The 25,630-nt window shown below is 37.2% G+C and overlaps 1 protein-coding gene across 1 annotated transcript in view; it reads right to left on the bottom strand.

Moving 5' to 3' along the window:
• Positions 1 to 25,630, bottom strand: part of DNAH9 (dynein axonemal heavy chain 9) — a 233,111-nt gene that overhangs the window by 115,162 nt on the left and 92,319 nt on the right. Inside the window, exons 39-43 of the mRNA XM_070934466.1 lie at positions 15,358 to 15,523; positions 14,365 to 14,467; positions 13,381 to 13,620; positions 6,518 to 6,679; positions 5,888 to 6,084 (exon numbers count right to left, since the gene is read on the bottom strand). Of these exons, the coding sequence (XP_070790567.1) occupies positions 5,888 to 6,084; positions 6,518 to 6,679; positions 13,381 to 13,620; positions 14,365 to 14,467; positions 15,358 to 15,523 (868 nt within the window). The remainder of the gene's footprint in view (positions 1 to 5,887; positions 6,085 to 6,517; positions 6,680 to 13,380; positions 13,621 to 14,364; positions 14,468 to 15,357; positions 15,524 to 25,630) is intronic.

Genomic DNA, 25,630 nt, shown 5'->3' with positions numbered 1-25,630 from the left:
AATATCAATATGTGGCACATGGACTAATCTGTTAGATACAAACCTTGCAAAATCTTAAGTCATTATGTGTCTTGATTAGCATAGAGGAGAACAGAGATAATATGAAACAAGATATGCCAGAAATAGCAATAGCACTTAGACTTATGTACTGCTTCACAGTGCTTTACAGCCCTCTCTAAGTGGTTTACAGAGTCAGCATATTTTCCCCAACAATCTGGGTCTTCATTTTACCGACCTCAGAAGGATGGAAGTCTGAGTCAGCCTTGAGCTGCTCAGAATTGAACTCCTGGAATGGGCAGTGAGTTAGCCCTGCAGTATTGCATTCTAACCACTGCACCACCATGGCTCTTAAGTAATCTTCAATTTAGTCCTTGGAAAGAAGATGGGATAAGAAAGAAATTCAAGATAACCCTGCCTTCATCCTGTTTGATATAAAAGGGGGTGGAGGAAACGCCTGACAGGCTTTTAAGATTCTGTTTATTATATCCTACAACAATAAAGATTCCTATAATCCTTGTGGGGTCTGACTTCTGACCTGTCCTCCTGAAGGGCTGACAATTAGAAACCTCATTATCAGTTCCAATTCAATGGTCTTGTGAGTTTTGACTTCTTTTTTTTCTCCCAAACTAATTCTTAATGTCCATTTTAGCCATATCAACTAACCTTTGTCATGTTGTTGATATATACCAACCTAATTATGTTCATTTGAATTTCCTTAAAATATCATTTAAATTTACATGTCTGCTAGATCTTGTCAAAAGAGTTTCAGTTAGCCAATGCCCAAAATATACTGCAGATATACAGTAATTCTCGTCTCGGAAGCCAGCTTGTTTGTTTTCTTAGGATTAGGAGGATATTTCTTAATGGGTAAAGTCCCAACTTGGAAACCAAGAAAGCAGAATGAGAGAGTAACTTCCTGAGAGATGGCAATCACCCATTAATTCTCATTTTATCCTTGTGTCAGGAATTCACAACTGCGGTGAAGACATCAGGTTCTGAGATGTTTTTTCCCCCTTTATTTCACCTGCTGCCCACCATGTGGCACCTACATAAATCACAATTATTTCAACTTGTTGCTTTGTCATCCTGGAGAGTGATGGGCACTTGCCATAACCCCACTTTTCAGAAAGAGGCTCATCTGGTTGGCTTTATCTGATTCAGATACAAAACCTAGTTAATGTACCAATACCTACTTTGGTATTTTTTTTCCAGGCAAAGATATATATATCCAATAGCAAAAAAATAGCCTGGGTTCAGTGAACAACCTTTAAATTCAACATGATTGCTCATTTCCGTTCATGAATTAGGTAACCACCCTTCCCTGATTCTGACCAGAGCTTAAAATAAGGTATGAATAAGCTACAAATTTGTTTTCAGTGTTGTGGCAAAGATGTTCACATAAATTAAGAATCAAAGGGGTTAGAGATAAATGTAAGCAGGTATCTTTTAGTAGCATGCACAATTGTAGTGCTTGCTAGACTCCTTGCTATAGAATTGCAGAAGAGCCTGAACAGAGAAAGGTTACAGGTTCTGTACTTTCGGTTTGTTACATAGGAATGGTAAAGAAAATATTTTCAATCACAATAAGACCTCTAAACTGGAATGCCTCTCATAATACATTGGGGATGTCCTTATTGTAAGCGCCCCTGCATTCCTCAATAGTATCTGAATTCCATTCATCTCAGATACCCTAAACAATGGCACTTATTGTGCCCACGTATTGACCCCTTTCACACCATGCCTTTCAGGTTGCTGGAAAGGACAACAATCTGAGTTTCATGATCCATCTCCACTCCATGGTCACAGATCCAGCCTCCTGCTTTTACTTATGACTTTATTTCAGGAATGGTTTTATTCTTCTGAAGCCCCTTTATTTATTGAATTAAATTGAATCAAATGAATTAAACTCCCCATCAGAATCACTGGAACGTAACAGTGCATTCTGGCTGGCCACACATTGTTCTTTCTATTACCCACAGGTTTTCATATTTCTTGAGAAGACTGGGGTGGGGAGAGGTATGAAAGGTACCTGCTCTGACCTCTGTTTTCCCATGTTGACTGGGAAGGTTGAAGACTGTTTTTAATTAACCAAGTTGCAATATCTATGGGAATGGGAACCTGGTTAGACAGTTTCCTGTACATGGAAATATTGTTATTGTGGTAAAGATGTGAATGCAGTCAAACATCCTCTCACTTCAGATGATTCCCTTTGACATGGAAATGTCAGAGAGAAACTTTCTATCTTGACTCCATGTCTTTTTCCTCTGATGCCTGGAAAGAATTTGTCTTATAATGAGTACACACATACACACACACAAAAGAAAACTATCTCTTCCATCCCTGCCATTCTTGTGATACATAATATCACCAATATCTGACTATCTACCTACCAAGAAATTGTTCTAGAGCAATTCTGACAAAATCCAGTAGTTATTAAGGATAAGGATATGCAGAGCAATCTTTTGCTGATTGACAAAGATGGCTATCAACTTCTGAGCCAATGATTCGAGGATTAAGAATTCTATCGTCTATGTCTAACATTCAATTCATATCATATGAAGTTTGAAGGAGATTTTTTTAATGAACAGAAGCTTCCAGATCAGCATAAACCAACATTAAAAACAAAACTCACACAAAAACAATAAAACCAAATATTATAGATATGCTAATGCTATCAATGAGATAGAAATTAAGTCAGGAAAATACAGAAATGTAGGTTGTTGTTTTTACAGATTCATTAAACAAATGTGTTTTTAGAAGAGGAATAAAGAAGATTTTTACATATTCTGAAAATATTATAAGGATAGATTTTGATGTGTCTCCTTAGGCTAAGTATGTTGGAGCATGAAACTGCCACCCAAAAGGCCCCCACTGTTTAAATAAATAATCTTTCCTAATGTAGAACCTATAAAAAGATCATTGTGAACATTTTAAATGGATGGGCATGGTCACAGTTGATTTTCCAGACTATGAGCAGAGGCAAAATCACTATGACTGCTTCAGTGCCATTGCTTTTCAATCCAGGTACTATTTTGCCCTGCTTGTATTAAATGGATCTGAAAATAAATGCCCAGCAGCTGATTTTGGTGGCTTGTTCCCTTTTGGAGAAGCAGAGATTGAAGAATCCCTTGTAGGATTAGATTCAATGTTTGACAGATAAAGTCACTCAGATCCATTTTGGGTTGGACTTCATCTGGGATGCCGTCTTGTTCTCTTATCTGGACTAAATTTAATGCAATTACTTCTGAGGAAGTGGATGAGGTTCTTCAAATGCTAAATTCTATTACTTATGTGTTTAATCCATGTCTCTCCTGGCTAGTTAGAGTGACACATAAATGAGTTCAAATGATGGAAAATGACTCATTACAAGAATGGGTTGTTCTGCCTTCCTTGAAAAAGATGATGGTCAGCCCTGTCCTCAAGAGAAGGACCCTTTTTAGGGAAGGCTGTTGAGAAGAGGACAACCAACAGTTTCCAAGGGTACTGGATTACCTGAACCCATTGCAGTTGGGGTTCAGGCCAAGATACAACAGTGAAACAGCATCGATCATACTTGTGAAGCACCTTTGGTGTGCTTAGGGCAGAACTAGGTACCCAGTCTCTCCCTTCTTGATCTCTGAGTAATTTTTGATACCATTGGATATGATATCCTTTAGAGCCAACTGAAGAGGTTGGGAGTTGGTAGCATTGTTCTTCAGTGCTTCTCCTCCTCCTTCTGTGGCCACCATTCAGATGGTGTTGATGGGGGAGGTATGTGTGGTGCCACAAGTTTCAATTTTCTCCCCAGTCCTATTTAATATCTAAACAAAACTACTGAATGAGTTATCTATTGGAACGGGATTAAGTTGATGACAGTTAATTGTATCTCTCTGCCCTGGACAATCCAAGTCAAAGTGTTTTTGCAGTGCCTGGAGACTCTGTGGGCACTGTATGGGGAGAAACCTGCTTCAACTCAACCCTGACAAGACTGAGAAACTATGGATTTTAGGGCTCCCCATATCTGACGATTTTCCATCATCCATTCGCAGTTGAGACATACACTGTAGCAGATGGCACCTGTAGCTACTTATGCCACAGTCACTTCCTGACTGGACTACTGCTATGAGCTCTGCATGAAACTGCCCTTGAAAAGCATTCAGACACTTCAGCTGATCCAGGATGAAGTAGCATGTGTAGTATTAGGCAATAACAGTATACACACATAACTTCATTTCTATAGGAGCTGCATTATCTCCTAGGAGACTTCTGAGTGCCATTCAAGGTGCTGATTTTCATCTTTGAGGAACATGGTGCCACATTGTTTGAAAGATTGCTTTTCCTTGATGGTTTCTGCCCATCCCAACAGATCTGTTAGAGTTGTCTCTACACTTTCACCTGGTGAGTGCTAAAAATGTGCTTTCTTTCTAATGGCACCTACCCTATGGAGAAGACTCTCCCAGAGATACAGAAAACCCCAAGTTTAGTGGCTTTTAGAAAACTATGAAGACTGGCATTGGAGGTAGGCTATTAGTTTCTCATGCTCTGATAGGGATGTGGGGGGGGGTCCATTGAGGTTTTTAATGACAAGACTTTAGTTTGGGTTGTTTTGTTTTACAATTATTATGTTATTCCCTTTTCTTTTGCTACCTAAAGTTTAGATAAATGATAGATAGATAGATTCAGCCAGTTCGCACCACTTCGGGAGAACCGGTTGTTAACTTTCTGAGCAGTTTGGCAAACTGGTTGTTGGAAGAAATCATTAGGGCAGAGAACCAGTTGTTAAATTACTTGAATCCCACCACTGGATGGATGGATGGATGGATGGATGGATGGATGGATGGATGGATAGATAGATAGATAGATAGATAGATAGATAGATAGATAATAGATAGATGATAGATAGATAGATAGATAGATAGATAGATAGATAGATAGATAGATACAGATAGATGACACACAGAAAGAAAAACAAATAGATCCCTGCCAAATGAGAGCATTTTCAATTTGGGCAGATGAAAAGTCCAAGCCCTCTTTTGCCCAGATTGAAAATTTAGCCCCATAAAGAGTTATGCAAATTGGTTCTTAGTCACATTGTCTGCTTTTCAAGGAAGAACAAGTGTATTATTAGAAAGAATAGAGCTGGTGCCTCGGCACTAGGCAGAGATTCTTTGAAAGAAAATTTTATTTTATAAGCCTAGCATGCAAATTCACTATGGGGACCTGTTTCTGAACACTGAATATCAGGTCCTAATATAACCTGGTTGACATTGAGCTAGTGAAGATAAAATGCTTGCTAGTAACCAAATGGAATAAAAGCCCCGTAGCACGCACAGCAGTGCAATTGTATTAAATTGCAAGGTCCTCTGGCGTGGGACATGAAAGAATGCCCCACCTCAGCGGTGAAATCCCCCCGGTTCTATTCAGTTTGCCAAACTGGTAGCGCCAGCGGTAGGAGGCTCTGCCCACCTGCCGGGACATCATTACATCCTGTTTTTTTACCAGCTGCGCATACACAGAAGAGACACGCTCCTGTGCACTCCCATTCCTGAACTGGTAGCAAAGGTAAGTGGATTTTACCACTGCCTCACCTCCAACAGAAAGATATAAGCAGCAAAAACTAAGGAGTGTACATATTGTTTGCTTTTGTGAGCATGACTGAATTTGCTATCTGGAGTTGGAGAAACAGTTTGCTTGCCCTTTGCGCTTGTTTCTAATGGAAGAAGTATTTGTAACAGCTGAGAGAATAAGTTGAAGGTAGTGTAGTGCTCTAAAGTACATGTGCTAAAAAACAAACTTAGATTATTTATTTCTTGGACAAAACCCACTTACAACTGAAACAGGGTCCTTAAATTTTGGGGTAAGGGTTGACAAGTAATAAAAGTCATCTGAAAATCAAAACTCCCCTTACATGTGACACATGGCATCTTCAAACAGCACCAGGTTCATGGCAGCATTAACTTCATTGTGGTTCTCCAAAGCTTCCACAAGAATTTGGCTCAATGATTCCCAATTCTGGACAGGCATGTATTTGGGTTCCCCTACCCCTTTTGCAAAATGGCAGTAGATATTCATCTTCTTGGTCTGTTCCAAAGTTTCCTCTATATCCTAAGAAGGGAAAAAGTAAAACACAGTGTTCCAGTTTAGCAGAGATGCAGCAAACAAAAATGTCATCAAGCATTAGCCATTGCAGCCTCTCAATTCTAGAGAGAAGGATGGATAAAATATAATAGGATCTTCCCATCAGCCAAACCTTCTTGCAGACCACACATAACATATACTTCTCTTTTGCACTGATAGGCAATGATTGTTTGTCAGCCGTAGAAGACATGTTTCAAAGGATTATTTTATCTCAAAGTTTCCTGATAGAGAAGCAGGAAGCCCTATAACACCCATAATAGTTTAGAAAATATAAATGGTTTCTAAATTGTGCAATATTTCTTCTTTATGAGGAGGAGGAACCTTATAAGGTTAATAAGGTTTGCTTTTTTGCAACGCACATATGAGTCATTTTGTTTTTGGTGAGTGATTGAACACTTACATCATAGAACTTCTTCACTGCCTCTGCTTGCATTTTATCAAAAACAATCAAATCCTTGTCATCAACCATCTTGTCACGGTAAACACGACTGGATTCATGTAAATATAGCTTTACCAAATCCTGAGGAGTCTTCAAACATTCAGGAGTTGAAAACAGGATACCCTGAGGAAAAGAAATACAGATGATGATACAATCTGCTTTCTGGATGGATTAGCCATGCAACCACAACCAATCCATATAGTTGTTCTGCTATTGCTGAGTAATGTTACTTCCAGTCTGCCATCCCACTCTTGATTTCTGTGACATACATTAAACTGGCATCCATCCATTTTAAGATGTCTCTGTACATGATAGCATAATCCTAAACAAGCAAATATATAAGGCTTGTACACAATATGTATACACTGTATAATGTACACAAGTGGATATGACAAAAGTAATATACAAAGATCCTAACCTTCACTTTCCTTACATAAATATTCAACCCAATTCTAATTTCATTGTCACAATGAGAATTGTCACTCCATATTGAAAATGTAAAAAGAAAAGTTCATCACATTATCATAGATAATAAAACAAGACTAATCTAACATAAATAAATTGTATTGAGAGGTATCAAGTCAATGTGGAGTAATTTAAATGTTTATTCTTTTCTCAGATTTAAGGGTAAATTGCTCCACAGTGGCTGATTTTACATTTCAACTAACATTCAGGAACAAACTGCAAACAAAAACAAAATAATAATGGTATGGTAATAATATGTTTATACAAGGAAGAGAATAGCTTTTTATATTAAAAAAAAAAGCTTGCATTGTTGAAAGAGAAGAAGGAACTTGTTTTAGGAATTTGAGTTGCAACAGAGACTGCAGCGCTTATATATATATATACACACACATTTCTGATTGAAGTAGAACTATTCAATAATAATTAGGCCCAGGATTCCCCAAATGGTTTAAAAGTAGATTACGTAGGCTTGTTGTTTACTAAACTCTTTATCCTGTGCTGATTTAAACTGCAGCCTGAAAAAATGGAGGGTACATTATTGCCTCAGATTCAATCTCTTCCTAGGTTAACCACATTACTGAAGTTCCCTATTCTTTTGTAGGAAGAAAAAGAACCAACATATTAGACTAAGTGGTGATAACTTAAAAAAAGAAACTTTAACAAGAAGGGTGCTGCCTAGAGCTTGCATTAATTATTCTCAGATAATTGTGGCAAGTTTACAATGTGCCCTTTAGAATGCACAAGCAGGTGTCTCTTTTAAAGAGAAATAAATTTTAACTGCATCTATTAACAATACCTATTGGTGTAATGACATGTACATTTTTAAAACATGTTACTTCTTAATCCTAATTCAAAAATTCTAAAGGCAGCTTGAAGTCTGACTGTACATGAGCAAGCATTATTTCAACAAAAAGCATTTAAATGAATTAGCCAAGTTTTAAGAGGTGCTATTAGGGTACTTTTTAAGTGCGAACATTTGGAATTACTAATCGTCTTTGGAGATGAAGCATATAGAACATACTTTCTGATTTTTTATTCTATAGCAACTAACCATAGGAAATCTGCTATGCACAACCCGATCATATAAATCCAAGGAAAGTACAGTTTATGTGATAAGAATAAAGCTGCCTTATTTAAGAGAACAGGCAAATCCAGTACTACAATTTCTAAAGAAAATGAAGCTTTCTTTATATCCCAACCTCCCTAACTCAAGCAATGTTAGAATAATTTATGGTTGCTCAACAATAAGGGGAAAGCACTCCAATTATGAGTAATGGCAACTCTTGTCTTCTTTATATCTTATGATCCAAGGTTCAGTCATTGAAACAGACCAAAGGTCTGGAGATTTTGGGCTCATTACATTCTGAATCCGAGAGGTCAGGGCTAGCTTCTATCCTTCATAACTGATTCCCTTATCATTTAATTGATGCAGTGGAATGATACATTGATCAGAAAAGAGAAATGATTAAAATAGGCGTACAGAATCTGTTAAAATCACCCACCAGATTTAAGTCAGTTTTTCTATATTTTAATATCAAGTCCAGCACATACTCCTCAAATATATCCTCACTGGGATACATTTATAAGATGGATAGAAGACATTAATTAATAACAAATAATATTACCCTAAATCCACGTTAATAGCTAAGATTAAGGATCTTAGCTAGTTAGGATAATAGTAAGGAAGTACAACTATTTGAAAATAAAGTATAAATACCTCCTTTTGCTCATATACTCAACAATATGAATTATAAGTATTCAACTTAAGGGTCTTCCATTCTCAGGTATCATGTGTTTTAACTGTATCTATTAACAATACCTAAAAATATCAATTTCACTAGTATCATTGCTTCCCATCATTGACTGGTTGAAGCTAAGATTGTCACCTGCCTGTCATAATTGTGGGGACAGAAATGGATCTTGTGGAGAAAGATAAAAGGCATCGAGTTATGTCTCAATAAAATCATATGGAATCAAATCATTCAACATGTTATAGTTTAAATGCTGTAAATGCTGATATCTAATTGTTTCTGGTGATACATTATAATCTAGTACAATTTAAGAGAAATAACTCCTGACTGTAATTGGTGCAGTAGCCTAGAGGTGAAGACACCCACCTCACACTTAGGGAGTTGGAAGTTCAATCCTCGGCAGCGACAGATGTTTCTCTATCAGGGTGCAAAGAGAAAATATCTGCTGCAAACTCCGCATAGGTGTCAGGATGAGCATCCTGCCAGTAAATGCTCAGCTCCATTCAATCACCCCGACTTCATGCCAATAAAAGGGATTACAGCACAGGTGTCAAATTTATGACATCACATTGTCGTCACGTGACGTATCATGACTTTTCCCCCCTTCGCTAAACTGGGGCTGGGCGTGGCCAGAGCATGATGCATCTGGCCCACAGGCCCGAGTTTGACACCCCTGGATTACAGGTTTGCAAAAGGGAAAAAAAAACTTCTGACTGTAATTCAGTCTATGCTTGATTTAGATTCACAAAATATTGCATTTAGATTCACAAAATCTCCATTGTTATGGAGAACCTATGTAATCTCTGTCTGCTTTAACTGTCAAATTTAGGGCATGCTAATTTTGTCAGTCTGAACTTTAAAATCTGTTCTCGAAGTTTTTTCAGCCTCACCAATCTGACCATCCAAAAGTCTATCCAGAGAATGGGGACATTTCTCCAGCTTCTCCTTAATGTCCAACAACTTCTTTTTAAAAAAAAAAAAAAGTAATCACACAGTCTCTACAAGTAATATACATTTTTTTTCCCAACAAATCCAGGTGGAAATTCAAACTTAACACTGTTTGACCTATCATTGTTTGTGAATCTTGCGCTTGTTTGAGTTTCCTTTGAAGTGGAATCGTTCATCAGAAGTTACCCATCCTTGCACACTTTCCCTGTTCAGTAGTTCAAATTGATCACTTAGTGGAAAAATATCATCAATTATAGTTAAGCCTTTCAGTGACAGCAGATCCTCTATTTTAAGCTGTTTAAGTGCTTTCCTTTGACTTGCGTTCTTGAAACCTGTTCTTGATTTTTTTTCTTCATTTTCCCCATTTCTGATTTTTAAGCTCAGCAACACACAATAGGAGTATAGCAGATATTATATTAATAATAATAATATATCCACTTTATGAAAGCTGGCAAAGATAACAGAGAATACCTATTAAGAGGGGATAACTGTGATAAAAGAGCTAAAAAAAATCGAACTGTAGGGTTGAAAGAACTAATGTCAAATCCTGGGCTGCCATGTTAGGGAGAGAGAAACTATCTTCAGTTGTGGAAGAAATCAAAAGGAAACTTTCTGATCAGTTGTGGAAGAAATCAAAAAGAAGCCTTCTGAAGTACTTACTGTAATCTGCATGATAATATTTTCACCATTATTATCAGCATTGTAGACTTTATGACCAGGGTTTCCCTGACAGCAATCATTCCCAAGTTACTACAAAACTTTAGACTTGCAGGCCAGAATATAAATGCACTAATTGTGCTACTTGGACACAGTCACTCTAGTTCAGATAGTCCAGTGAATCATAGAAAGTTGCAGCTCAATGTATTAGTCTTCCTAAAGCTGCCTTACTGAGAAAAATCATGTGAAATGTGGTGAGCGAAGGAAAAATATTACACAACTATTAACAAATTATCAGTAACAATATATCTAAGAAGTAAAAGTGGGTAAAGAATCAAATAATTATACTAGAATCCAATTTAAACCTAAGTATTGGTTTGATTGTTTAGGTCTGGGATGCAAAAAATTAAAGTTCATTGAGCCTTCCAAAATAATATTGCTATAATGGGCAAACAAATGGAAACATCTTATGGAACTTTGTTTTTATATATGATAGTGGCAGTGAGACTTTCAGCATGTAAATATTAGTCCTAATAATGTGTAGCTTATCTAAAATACCTAACATAGTCCATACTTTCCCTTTGATAGAGGATCAAATCAATGAAGTTATCCACATTCGATATCTTCAACAGATATCTACATCAGATCACATGATCTAATATACATATACATATGGGTGTGTATACACACATATACATGTATACACACACACATGTAAGAGTGATATCATGTATATTAGATCATATGAATCCAAAATTAACATTGTTAATTTTTTTTTACAATATTACCAACAAAGATAGCAGCTGCATACATAATTGGAAGATATTCTTTATCATCACTGAACAAGGGAAATATTTTAAATACTTAGGAGTTATCTTCCTTAACATGAATTTGCCAAAGTAAAGGGCATTAGTGTATGCACAAAAAAAGGGGGCGATGAAATAGTTCAATGTGCCAGCCCCAGAGGCAATAAATGTGCCATTGCAACAGTAAAACTCTTTAAAGCAAAAAGTGCAGTTTAGGACTTGAGACCATTAAAAGTAATTCAGGGTATATTTTAATAGCAGTATTTTAAGTCCCTTGCTATGTTCCAAATGCACTTTCGCACCTCGAAATTTATCTTCCTGCTATATGAACAAGACACATGCACAATCTTACTGTATTGGTTAAAATCAAATTGCACAGAAAACTCTTCTTTCATTCATAGGGACAAATTCTATTCTTCTTGGAAGAAGAACACAGATATGGCTTTACATTTTTGCAGCTTTTCATCTCAGTATCTGCTTCAACAGGGTTATGAAAAAGTGTATTTGAAGATAAAAGGACATGAGTTTGACCCCCAACCTACAAAAACATTGTTGCTGCTATTATACAGTGGGCTGTGGAGAGGCAGTTTCATTGAGCTTTCTCACAAGCTAGATTCAATGTTATATTAGCTATAGTTCCGAAGAGGAAATAGTAGTAATGTTGCTCAGTGCCTGCTTCTAAGGATCAATAGAGTCAGTTTCACATGTTTTTGTGCACTGTTTCACATACTAAACTTAGCGTTTTTCATTAGCTGGCCAGGTGGACTGCCAAGATGAGAAAAATATATTTTCTGACAGCAGAATGTTCCCTTGAAATATCTAAAAAGTTTTATTTGTTTATAAAATGTAATGACTGTTCATCTTACCAGAGGATAAACTCAAAGCAACAAAAAAAGTTGCAATTTCTGTAAGGACAATGTGGATTTGATGCTGGAACCGTCAAATCAAATGACTACCTTGGTTAAAGAAAAGAACATAAGTACTTTTGTTTCCACATGGAAATTGCTTCTGAACTTCGTACTTGAAGTGGAAAAGAATGAAATGTTGATTTTGGGTTTTACAGATTAGATTGATAGATCTTTATAGAAATATAATTATAAATCATACTATTATGGAAAAGCAAAAGATGTGATCTGTTGTTAATGCCTTATTCTACTGTAACAGAGAGAGTCAGAAGTCCATGAATTTATTAGTATTATTATATGTGTTAGTTTGCTGTGTAACTTACAGTATATATTTCTATATGTTATATTATATTATAAATTTTACATATTTACATGTGTATATTTGTATCCTATAATAATCTTGGACAGTAAATAAAATTGCTAAACTAAATTAAACAACTTCCTGAATATACCAAACTCCCAAGAAATTATTTTTAGCTTTTCTGTCTAATGGCTGCTTTTCACACATTCTATTTTAATTGAAAACAAGATAATCAATATGCAGCAATAATCATAATCAATTATATTTCTCAGTAAACTGTGTGGTGCATGTTTTAAAATAGGTCATCCATAGTGTATTAAAAGAAGCTGCAGTTTAGGCAATCATAAATCACATTATTAAATGGTGTAAAGAAGACTCCAGTGAATTTTTTTTTAATTCAGAAAGAGCTAAGGTGTATAGTTTTAAAATAAATAATTACTATTATATAAAAAGGGGAAGAAATACATATTCCACAGAACAATGAAATCACTGCAAAAACCCTGAACTTCTTTCATGAACTGATAATATTACAATGTGCATATGATACTATAGAAATATTTACTTTTTTGTGCATTCATTTATTTCTAGACCATATTTATAAAGCCACCTAACTCACAGTGACTCTGGGTGGTGTACAGGTTACAGATTAAAAACTCACCCGTTACTGTAAAACAGATAAAAAATGGCAATAATAAGGGACCGGACTTATCCTAAACATTACAACAACAACCCAACAAATATAGAACAGAGGCCTTGTTTCAACAGAAAAAGCAACTGACCTTTTTAGCAGTATATTGGTTTCTTGTTCTTGCTTTTTTTTTTTTGTACTTTTTTACTTTTTTTTTTTTTCAAACTGCAAACTGACTCTTGGAGAGGATATGGTTGTACACCACCAACATAATTTGACTTAATTGCAAAATCTAGCCTCCTTAAGCAAATACACAGTCAAAATAATAAATACCAGTAGTTCCCCAAAGAGACAGCAACCTACTTGGAAGACGTTGGAGAAATCCCTAAGATTGAAGTTGTAGTGAAATTTAATAGCTGTTGGGAGGAATGTGGCTGCTATTTTCAGGTGCAGAGCGAGAGCCAGATGTATTAACTGCTGAGATGACTTCTGTAAAGCTGCAGAAAAGTTCCCCCATTTTAGATGCTGAGTTAGGATGGTACTGTAAATGGTGGAAAGAGCATCTGCCCCAGGAAATGAGAGAGCAAACACACAGAAGTGGCGCTGCAAGGACATAATATAAAAAAACAAAACACAATCAGTAGGCATTATGTAGAAGAGAAAGGATATATGTACTATGTATATTATGGTCACATCACTGGCAACCGTTGGACATTTACAACTATCCCACATGTATATAATTGCCATTTGCAATCTTCCCAGCCAGCAAAGTCAATAGGAAGCTAGCAGGAGGTCACAAGTCATAGTCACATGATGTTCTTGTTTAATTACTACAGGTGATCTGCTTAATAACTTCACTTGAGACTGTGGAGACTGCTGTCACTAAGTGGGGCAATGACAATATTTTGCTTAATGACTACTTCACTTAGAGATGGAGTTGCAGTGACATGGACTTTGCATTCATCACAAGAATTGGAGTGGGGAAAACCCGTGTGCTGCTGTCCATCGTACTGAAATACTGTTGTCTTATTCTTCTCTTGAACCTTATAAAGTCATATCCCAATTGACCTAAACTGTGAAGGCACAGAGATATGGTTTACTGATGTATTAAAGCAATAAAGAAAATAATGAGTTAGTTCTATATAAAGGATGATCATTCCAGAAAACCACAGATTTCTGCTGGCCACTCCATCCCATTCCTTATCAAGCCTTTACTTTTTATTTGTGACAGATAAACTGTTCCATTCCTGTAGCTTCTTTTTGCTTGGGCACAATCTAATCAAGCATAAAAAAAAAACCTGAAGGTAATTAACAAAACCGGCAGGGTTCTAGATCAGCAAGCAATACCTGCAAACGTGGGTTGATAGTAAAGCTGCCTGCAGTGGGATTCATGCATGACACGTACTGCACATTCGTGATTTCCTTCAGGGACAGCTTGTTTCTGTCATACCTTTGCCAGAAAAAGAAAAAAGAATGCATCATCCTAATCACAGATTATTAGTGACAACAGCAGTGTGCCTGCCAAACATTGCCAAGTCTGAAGCAGCATGTTGGAGGGGAAGTAGGCACCTGCTGCAACCCAGCTGTTTTCAATTAATATTGCAACAGAGACTGTACAATTTGAGGGCTGGGGGGCTGGATGAGGTTAGAATTCACATATGTTTCCATTACATCAATGCATTCCATAATGATAGTGATTCCTCTAAAATCATGCCTATCCATGATGGGGCCAATTCTTTAAAGCCACAAGTTACATTCCATTCAAAAGGCAAAGCTGGTTGGAGGACTGGGCGGTGGGGGGGGAGATAGCTAAAAAGAAGCCAATACATACCAATAAAAAAGGATGGATTGCACATTTTATAGTCTGCAGTGTTAAAATAAAAACGAAGAGTTTTATTGGGAGTTTTGCACTAAATAAAGAACCTTACCATGGGGATGTATGAAGAATTCAGTCTTCATGAATGATACCAAAGGACTTGATCACATCTCTTGGATTAATGTACAGTTCAGATTTAACTAGACTATCCATCAGATTTTATTAATGCCCAAAGATTGTGACTTGATTATTACTCATGCGTGTATATAGAGGGGTAGAAAACAGACTGGAGCTATAAATAAACTCATATAACAGTGATTCAAATCAGAAGTAAAATCATCCATCGCAAACCTAGCCTCCTAACTACTCTGAATATTTTTGTTTGTTTTTTTATGTTTGTTTGTTTGTTTGTTTTTAATGTAGATTGGGTGGAAAATAAAGAATTCAGTATAAATTCAGTATAAATTCAGTATAAAGTCATGATCTAGATCAAAAATAGGTCAATTTATCCATCCCTAACCTACCAATGCCCATAGTCCAGATGTTGTCGGATCAGTGTATGAGGCTGAACGGTTCCATAGGTATCAACTTCAGGCATATTCATATCATCAATGAAGTAGATGAGTTTCTTTGTTCCAGGAGGACCATAATTCCTTCCAGCCTTTTTTTCCAGTGGCTTCTCAAGAACAGCTATGAGAAAACAAAGGCTCAGAATTTTTAGAAAGCAAATTCTTAATATAAACACTGTACTGCCAGGCTGCCAGTTAATCTACTTCAGCTATAAGGCACCTATAGTATGTAAATATAAACAAAAGAAAAACCATGCCAGTATCAAGCCTAGTGATGACTGGATCACATCACATACTGTATTTTTCAGAGGGGGTGAAAATTTAGGTGCGTCTTATACACTGAATGTAGCCCCACCCACCCATTGGCCCCCACCCTTTGGCTTCTGCCTTCCAGCAATTTACCTCCTTGCAGCAAGCAGCAAGAAGAAACAGCTCTTTTCAGCTTCAGCACAGCCTAATTAGCACAAGTTGATTGGATCAGCCTCCCGACTCTCAGCTGTTTTGCTCTCAGCTGTTTTGGGCAGGCCTCTGCTGCTTGCTGCAAGGAGGTAAATTGCTGGGAGGCAGAGGCAGATTTCTTTTTCTTGTTTTCCTCACCAAAAAAGGTAAGTGCGTCTTATAGTCCAGTACGTTTTATACTCCAAAAAATACGGTAATTCCTCACAAAGGAAGACTTTCAGCAGCAGAGAAGCCCATGAAAACAGAATCACAGATTAATAAATAATAGATTGCAACTGTATAGAAGAACTGCAGGAAATGCATCATATATCTAAAGATCTGTAGTTTTGATGCTTAAAATCTTGGGCAAGAACAAATACAGTAGCAGCAGGTTAATAGGGATGTAGACTGATCCATCAACCATATTTTTTTTTATTAATATGTGTAGCAAATAAATTGGTTTCCTATCTTGTGAACACTGTCAAAAATTAGAAAAACTGGTTATCTATCTGTAATTCAGTGTCTTCTAATAGTCATCTATACATTCAGAAGCATAGAGTTTCTATCTGCATAGATGCTTTATCATTTTTGATAGCTAAAGATATTTTGAGCAGGAAGGGCACCCTACATTGTATGTCTAGAAGTCTTCATCTTATTTTTCCTTCATTTCTAGAGGTCAATACAGCAGTCATAGGAATGCAACATATCTACCCAAGACACCATCTGCACAGAAATGGGGAAAGGAATGTAGAGATAATGCACAGATAACCAAATAACTAATTACAGCTAAACCATCTGTTATTCTTCTTCCATTTCTATAGCACAAACACAAAATAAGCTAGCTCATTTTACAATGGTGGGGCACTTTCTTTCTGCCAAAAAGAACAAGATTACTCAAGCAAAGGAACTATTAAATCTAGCACAAACATAAACAGATGAGACCAAAGGCCACCCTACACAGGGTTGAAATGAGCAATCCCTTGAACAGAATTGCTGAAGGTAAGTGTTTAGCTAATGGATATGATATTGTAATGGCTTCCGCTAGCCACTTAGAAAATCATTGGGAGGAGACCAACACCATAACCATTTCAGCCAATTTTTTTGTTTTCTCAGAGTGACTTAGGTTGCATTAAGAGCAGGGGTCTCCAACCCCCGGTCCGTGGACTAGCACTAGGCCTCAGCATGCCAGAAACTGGGCTGTGCAAACAAGTTAAGCAGGGGTGAAATCTAAAATTTGTTACTACTGGTTCTGTGGGCGTGGCTTGGGGAGGGAGTAATGTGACTGGATGGGTGTGGCCTATTCTTTTTTTATTATTATTTTTAAAAGCATTTTTTCTACAACCTTAAGAGGTTACAGGAAAAAATGCTTTTAAAAGCCTCTTGCGATCAGGCAAGTCAGCTGGGATCGCCAGAGGCTTTTAAAGGCATTTTTTTTTCCTACAATCTCTTCGGCTGAAGGGGTTGCAGAAAAAAATGCTTTGAAAAGCCTCTGACGATCCCAGCTGAGCCATGCGATCATCAGAGGCTTTTTTTTTTTACTTTTAAAAGCATTTTTTCAGCTGAAGAGGTTGTAGAAAAAATGCTTTTAAAAGTTAAAAAAACAGCCTCTGATAATCGCACGGCCCAGCTGGGCATGGGGGGTGGGCGCAGGGATTTTTGCTACTGGTTCTCCGAACCACCTGCCACCATCTCTACCGGATCGAGCGATCCGGTCTGAACCGGGAGCATTTCAACCCTGAACTTAAGCCCCATCTGCGAGATGCAGGCAGCACATGAAACCACACCCCCTTTGGTCCATGGAAAAACCTCTCTCCGTGGAACTGGTCCCTGGTGCCCAAAAGGTTGGGGGCTGCTGGTTTAGAGGAAGATTTCTTCTCTCCCCTCCCTCCCTCTTCACCATCTAGACATCTGTAAAAGGAAAGTGCAGGAAAACAGGGATCTTTGGCCAATACAGAATTGACTAAGCTAGATTCTTCTATTTGTAACTGATATGAGCTGTGTTAGTTGTTCCACAGAAGGCAGTAAAGAACAAATGGAGACAGTTCCCCAGTTACTGACTATAGCGGGTTCCACTGCTGGTACCATTGCTCCCCCAAGGGAGCTTAAAAAGACATGAGCAATTTCTCCTCACGTGTTCAGTGGATGTCTGAGAAGGGACCCAGGCACTCCCAACCTGTCCTTCTTCTAGAAATAATAAATAGAACGGCTGTCAAGTAGTGGGAATTTACTACCAACTAGGTGTATGTGCATATCTTTATTATCCTAGTGAAATGAAAGAAATTCCTCTCCAAAAAGCAGAAAAATCAGTAACTGATACTGATTGAAATCAAACTAAGGAAAAAGATAAGTCCTTAGCTTTGCTTTTTAGACAGCTCATTATAACGTATGTAGTGAGCTGAAGAACTGAGAAAAAGTCTATATGTTCTTCATAGACACAGAAAAAGCAGTTTTTCTACCCATCAAAAGGTTGGAAGGTTGCTAATAGAAACCCTTTGCAGGAACAAATCTCATAAAGACACATAAACCACATAAAGACACTGTTGCAGGGGTTAAGGTCATTTTACTAGGTCTAGGACCATGGAGACATGTATTTATTAATTATCAAATTTATATGTAGTTCATCTCACTGATGCAAGTCTACTCTTTGCCATGAAAACTCATGGGGTGATTTTGGTCAAGTCATGCTGTTTCAGCAAAACTCTAACTGGTTATTTTGACATGGAAAAATTGGAGGAGGAAATGCCATGTATACATTTTTCTTAACTGAGAAACAGAGAAAGGTCCTGCCCTAATGGAACAAGCAGTTCAAAGAGGTGGCAGGACGTTTTGTACTTTCAGACTTGCAAGATTCTGTTATGTAGCTTTACAATAAAGTAGATTTAGCTCATCTACTCATGTTTCCTGTTTGGTTTACCTGGGAGAGCTGACATCTTTCTAAGTTTCTCTCTCTAGCTATTAAGCCACTGGGGTGCTCCTGCCTCTCTTGTCTGATTGTTTTCTAGGAGGCTTCTCTTCCTCTCCTCCTTCTTCAAGGTCATCCTCACACTGCATTACAGTTCTTCATGTAGCATTGCTATTTTGAGAAGCAGCCTTAAAAAATTAACATCATATTTAGCTCCATTCTTAGGCAGCATCCTTAATTGTAGCCATTCTAAAATGTGGTTTGAATATCCAAGTTTGCTCCCTCAGTGGAACTAGAAAAATATTCTGCTCATCCACAAAAAATTTGGAGCAGGATAGGGATAGGATAAGAATTAAACAGCAGAGAAGAAAATTCAATTCTGAGTAAGTTAATAAACCATTTTTAGCAGAATGGTTACAGTTATCAGTGATGTAACAATTTTACAGATTCATATATAATTCATTCAATATACAAATGCCTCAATTCTGGCTGCTGAACTGTATGTTGGCTTATCAGAATTCGTTGATAAATGAAGAAAGCTTTGGGTCTAATGGCAAACTGCCTATAGGCCTGTTGAGCAATTACTAGTGACAAGGTTCTATGGTACAACTTTCAATTTCATTTCGGATATAGTGATGCATTCCAGGGACACATTATTTCAATTTGACAAATGCTGCTCCGCCAAAACCTGAATAAGCATTCATTTTATCTGAATGGAAGTTTATCCTTCTCCAGGTTAAAGAAATCAATGGTCATAAAAACAGACTGCTTTGTTTTATTTTGCTTCAAAAATACTGAGTAAGAATCCAAGCTAAAAGCAGCAATAATGAACCCCTGAATGTCTCCATCTGGTCTATGGCTCCATGTCAGGAATGCTGCCTGGGAATGAACATAAATCTCTCTCTAGCAGGGCAGATACACTCCCACAAGCTTATTAGAAGATCCAAGGAGGAGGTTTTGGATAGATACATTACTTTTTTGCAGTCCTGATTAAGTTGAAGTTATCTGAGAATCTAACTCTCTCTATATGTCCCAAAGTTTAAGTCTTGGATTTCATTTGCCTTTCTTGCCATACTTTTCTGCATAGGAACCTGTGTTTACAAAATGGTTTAGCTTTGATGGCGCAATGGTAGAATGCAGTACTGCAGGCTACTTCTGCTGACTGCTGGCTGCCAGTAATTTTGCAGTTCAAGTCTCACCAGCTCAAGGTTGACTCAAGCCTTCCATCCTTCTGAGGTGAGTAAAATGAGGACCAAAATTGTTAGGGGCAATATGCTGACTCTGTAAACTGCTTAGAGTGAGCTGTAAAGCACTGTGAAGCGGTACGTATGTCTAAGTGATATTGCTATTCCTCGCTTTGAAAGGTAATATATTCAAGTCCTTTCAACTTTTTGTGAGTATGAGCATCATGCTGCTTTTTTAGACAGAATTCTGCTTCTGTTATCCATTATCTAAATGTATCACTTTCCCATCCATTTCACTATTATTGCTGTTTTGATATTAATTCTGCCTCCACGTAGTACATATTCATGAATGGATGGCAATATAAATATATAGATTTTCAACATAGAGACATGCACTAGATTATATTATTTTCAATAGAGATACATGCTCCAAAAGGTTAATATACTGTATAGAGCCACTGCTATATATGTATATATAATAACCTGGTGACTAATATATATATATATACCAGTGGTGGGTTGCTACCAGTTCACCCCAGACCGGGCGAACTGGTAGCGGCGGCAGCGGGAGGCTTCGTTCACCAGCCCAGACATCTCTGCGCATGCACAGAAATGTTGCATGCATGTGCAAGTGCGCACGCATCCACGAGTGAACTGGTAGCAGACAAAATTGAAACCCACTACTGATACATACATAAACCAGCAAAGGCTTTTAAACTACAATTCTATACGCATTTATTCAGAAGTAAGGGATCCCATTTCCCAAATAAGAGGAGATAGAACTGAAGACTATATTTTCTGCCATACTTTAGTAAAATACTAAAGCTAGAAGCCAGCAAGAATAAAAAATCTTCAAATATCTGCATCTGAATTTCATGACGTAGGCAAACAATTAAAAAAAGATTCATAATTTGCTTTTCACTACACTGATTATATATTTATAGGTTATTAAAGTGCTTTTTGCTTTGCATTTAGCATCCATGCAATGTATCTGATTTCTCAGGTTTTGACAGCTTGGGGCATAAAAGAATTTGAAACACTCGGTGAAAGCTGACACCTCTGTCTCTGCAGAATTTTCTCCTTTCAACAACCTAGCACCATGACAATTTTGAAATTTCTGGAAGTGAGATACGGTTTTCAAATAAGCATTTAATTAAAGCTTAATTAACATAGAAAACAACCCTTTTAGAGTCTTAACAAGTGTAGAAGAGATACATCAAATTGAAATGCAATTACTGAGAGATTAAATGACATGTTCGTGAAAGCAGTGTTTTAATTTGAGAATGCGCCTTACAATAATATCATAAGCCACATGTCTAGCACAGACATACAGAACCCAATTATGCAGGAATAAACAGCCACTGTATTTAGAGTTATTAAGCATCTGCTGTGTTTCCTAGAGGCTGATGGGCTGTGGAATTCTCCATGGGTAAATTTGATACATGAAGAAACTTTGCAAGGGGGCTCAATGGCCTTTTCCAGGATTTTCCCTGACTTACCTTATGTTTGGCAGCTAATTGCATCTGGAAGTCTGCTGAGCATCATAACATAACCATGTTAAATAATATAAATATTCTGTAAAAACTCCTGAATGTCACACAAACCGTCTTCCCATGTTGCCTTTCCCAATGCTTGCTTGCTTGCTTGCTTGCTTGCTTGCTTGCTTGCTTGCTTACTTACTTACTTACTTACTTACTTACTTACTTACTTACTTACTTATTTATTTATTATATTTATATATCGCCCTTCTCCCGAAGGACTCAGGGCGGTGAACAGCCAAGATCAAATACATAAATATAAAAGTTAAAAACAATTTAAAACCAGATTAAATACTTTGGCTCACAATTAAAAACATCCCATTAAAATCCAATTTAAAATTTAAAACCATTAAAATTAGGCTAGCCCGGCTTGCTGGAATAACAAATAACAAAGTCTTCAGGGCACGGCGGAAGGTGCGCAAGTCCAGGATCCTCCGTACCTCCGGGGGCAGCTCGTTCCAGAGGGCAGGACCCCCACTGAGAAGGCTCTCCCCTGGGGGGTCGCCACTCGACATTGTCTGACCGACGGCACCCCGAGGAGCCACGCCCTGTAGGAGCGTACTGGCCGGTGGGAGGCTGTCGGTAGCATCCTAAGCCATGGAGCACTTTAAAGATGTTAATCAACACCTTGAATCGCACCTGGAAGACCACTGGGAGCCAATGCAGCTTGCGCAGGAGAGCCCCGCTGCTCCCATAATCACCTGTGCGGCCGCATTTTGGACCAGCTGGAGCCTCCGGATGCTCTTCAAGGGGAGCTTAGTTATTTGCATCTGTCCATTTGTGCTAGCTTGCATGGGCTTAATACCCCAGTCACTTACATATAGAGAACCAGCATGAATCCTTGTGCTGTCGCAAAGATATAACAAGCACTGCTGCTTATAAGAAAGGTGGAACGGAACAAGGACTTTCTTTAAAACACAAAAGTAAGAGAGATTTTCTCAGCTACAGTCCTGTGAGTTGAACAGAATTTTAATCATTGAATCCTGAATCCAGTGGATGAAGACAGTGCTGATTTAAGAAGGCTGAAGGATGATACCAAATCTAGGAAAAATACAATTTCTATTCCTAGGCCACTATTCTCTATATCCACCGGCCATCTTTTTTTTCCAGCTGCTACCCCCAATGACTTTATTTCCATCCAGCATTCATGCATTTGAATGCAAGATATGGTGCTTTCTTTCTTTCTTTCTTTCTTTCTTTCTTTCTTTCTTTCTTTCTTTCTCTCTCTCTTCTTTTCTTTTCTTTCTTTCTCTCTCTCCCTCTCTCTCTCTCTCTCTCCCCCCTTTCAGATTAATTTAAACAAAACATAATTGAATGTGCTGGTCTGTGACAGAATGAAAGCATTTACAAGAGGATTATTTACAGGTGAAGATGGTACAATTTAAAAAAAGAATACTGAAAAAAGATGATAAATTTAAAAACAAATTTCTGGTTCAAATATTAAACAAAAGTCAACTATTAATTTATTTATAGGAGTTGTTAACAAAAACTGTTCCAAGTATAAAAGTAAATGAAATGTATCTGAACTTCCAAAACGGCAAGCAAAAATTTTGTGACTTCTCAAATAAAAACTTGAAATGCTGAAAAACAAAAAATGAAAAATAAGAATCTATCTACTATATTTTCTAAGAGCAAATTGATTTACAAAGCTAACAAAATTAGGAATCTTCTGAAAAATATATATATATAAATTGGACTGTAATGAGGAATTCAAAATTAGAAAATATTTAAATAAATTTAGTATTATTCGAGATTATAATGATTCTTTGAATGCTTTATTAGTTCAAATTAATGTAGGGGAGCCATAGGATGTAAAATCTGATAAGACTCTGAGGGTTGATGGTTACAGATGAAATGTTATTAGTTATTATATTTCAGTTCACTATTCTCTTTTGCCTTTTAATTCTATTTTGAGAGTTCCAAAGTCATAGAAATAAAACATGAATAATATTGTTATGCTAATTTAGAAGCAATGGATATAAATGCCCATTTTTTTTCACTAATCAGGTTTGTAAAATGTTTATAAGCATTTTAGCAAACAGGTTTGTAAAAACTTGCTCCTGAACATATTAATGAAGACAAGGAAGTTTCATTATAGGTAGGCATAAAATAGAACAAATACAGAAATTCATTCATTCTATTTGTTGAAGTGAAAAATTAAAAAAACCCTCCCAAATTAGATATTGCCAAAGGTGATCTTAGAAAAAAATAGTTTGTGTGATCTATTTTTATTATTGAAGCATATTAAATTTGGAGCTAACTCCAAACCATTCATAATTTACAGTATATTAAACTACAAAAGCTAGTTTACATTAAATTGTACAGATTCTATCAGATTCTCTCTTATTTAACTCAAGGCACTTTGGACTTGCCTTATTATCAGCAACTGGGAATGGAAATGAAAAATTGCTACATAAAGAATTGATACTAGAAATAGCATTTAGACTTATATACCACTTTACAGTGCTTTACAGCCCTTTTTAAGCAGTTTACAGAATCAGCATATTGCCGCCAACAATCTGGGTCCTCATTTTACCCACCTCAGAAGGATAGAAGGCTGAGTCAACCTTCAGCCTGGTGAGATTTGAACTGCCAAATTGCAGGCAGCCAGCAGGCAGCAGAAGTAGCCTGCAGTATTGCATTCTTAACCACTGCCCCACAGCGTCTCATAATATTTGTTTTGTGGGTCCTGGATAACTTTCAAGTGATGCATGGAAGTCAGAGAATAATCTTTCAATGTCAGTTTGGACTAAACAATGTTTGCAAATAACCCTAATGCTAACTGTAGCTAACTTTTAAAAATGAGATAAGGACTTGATATTGCTGAATATGATTTTTAATTGTTTGGTACAATTATCTGAGTATGTGCAAAGTAGTACAAACTCATATGCTCCTCCAAGCATATAAAGGCATCTCTGGTCAAGTTTTTCTTCATTTAAGAAACACTACACAATGTACTGCTCAGGGCTCTTGTTTATTACTATACTTGATGTATCAGGAAAGCCTGTTCTATAGTAACCAAATTTCATCCTGGAGACAGTATTTAGGTTGTTGTTTTTGTTTTGTTTTGTTTTTGTTTTATTTATATGCCGCCCTTCTCCGGAGACTCAGGGCGGCTTACAATGTGTTAAGCAATAGCCTTCATACTTTTGCATATATTTATACAAGTCAGCTTATTGCCCCCACAATCTGGGTCCTCATTTTACCTACCTTTGAAAGGATGAAAGGCTGAGTCAACCTTGAGCCTGGTGAGATTTGAACTTGCAGTAATTGCAGGCAGCTGATGTTAATAACAGTGCTTTAGTCTGCTGCGCCACCAGGGCTCGTTAAAGATGTTGCTAAAGATGACACCAATTTGATGGCTCATAATAATTAAATCAATCACAAAATCGTCTGATTATTTTATGCCCTGTAAGAATTTAAACTGTAAAAGTGGGACTTAAAACACAGAAGACCTAAACCAAAAATTATTAAAAGCACCCCCTTGCATATTTTGATTACCATCCAAATTCCATTCTCCAAACTGATTTTGTTTTCTTAGATATATTTCATCAGGGCACTATTAATTGTGTTAGGGTGGAACTGTCTTGTCTGGCCCATCATGCACAATATTTAAATCTAATGTCTACAGAGAAAATCATCTGGATCAACGTCTACTAAATGTTGTGAAATGTCTCAAAGTTGTGGATTATCTATAAATAGTGGGAGATTCAAGAGGCAAAAAAAAGGTTTCAAAGTAGGACAATATTACACAATAAATTGCCAATCTGCATAAAAGCCTAAATGAAGCATTTAGTTCAGAAACTGAACAGTAAAATCAGTGGTGGGTTGCTACCGGTTCACCCCGGATTGAGCAAACCGGTAGCGGCGGCGGGAGGCTCCGCCCACCCCGGACATCTCTATGCATGCGCACAAGCTTTGCGCATGCACTTGTGCCCACAAGCGAACCGGTAGCGACAGGATTTGAAACCTACTACTGAGTACAATGGTATACCTGTATTTATTCCTACAGGCCCCACATTTCTGGATAAACAACAAAGATCACTCTCTGTGTTACAGGCCTCTCTTTACAATCCTCATAATGACAGATTTCAACATGAAAATACTGGATGAAATTACAGAAGTACAATGTATCTGGAGGGCATCAATTCAAGTAAGGTTAATCT

This window comes from Pituophis catenifer, unplaced genomic scaffold (genome assembly GCF_029215685.1).
Source record: "Pituophis catenifer annectens isolate HBS135680 unplaced genomic scaffold, rPitCat1.0.hap2 SCAF_2, whole genome shotgun sequence".
In the NCBI taxonomy this organism is placed as follows: domain Eukaryota; kingdom Metazoa; phylum Chordata; class Lepidosauria; order Squamata; family Colubridae; genus Pituophis; species Pituophis catenifer.
Note: the sequence above shows the minus strand (reverse complement) of the source record. Positions and strands in the feature narration are given on the sequence as shown.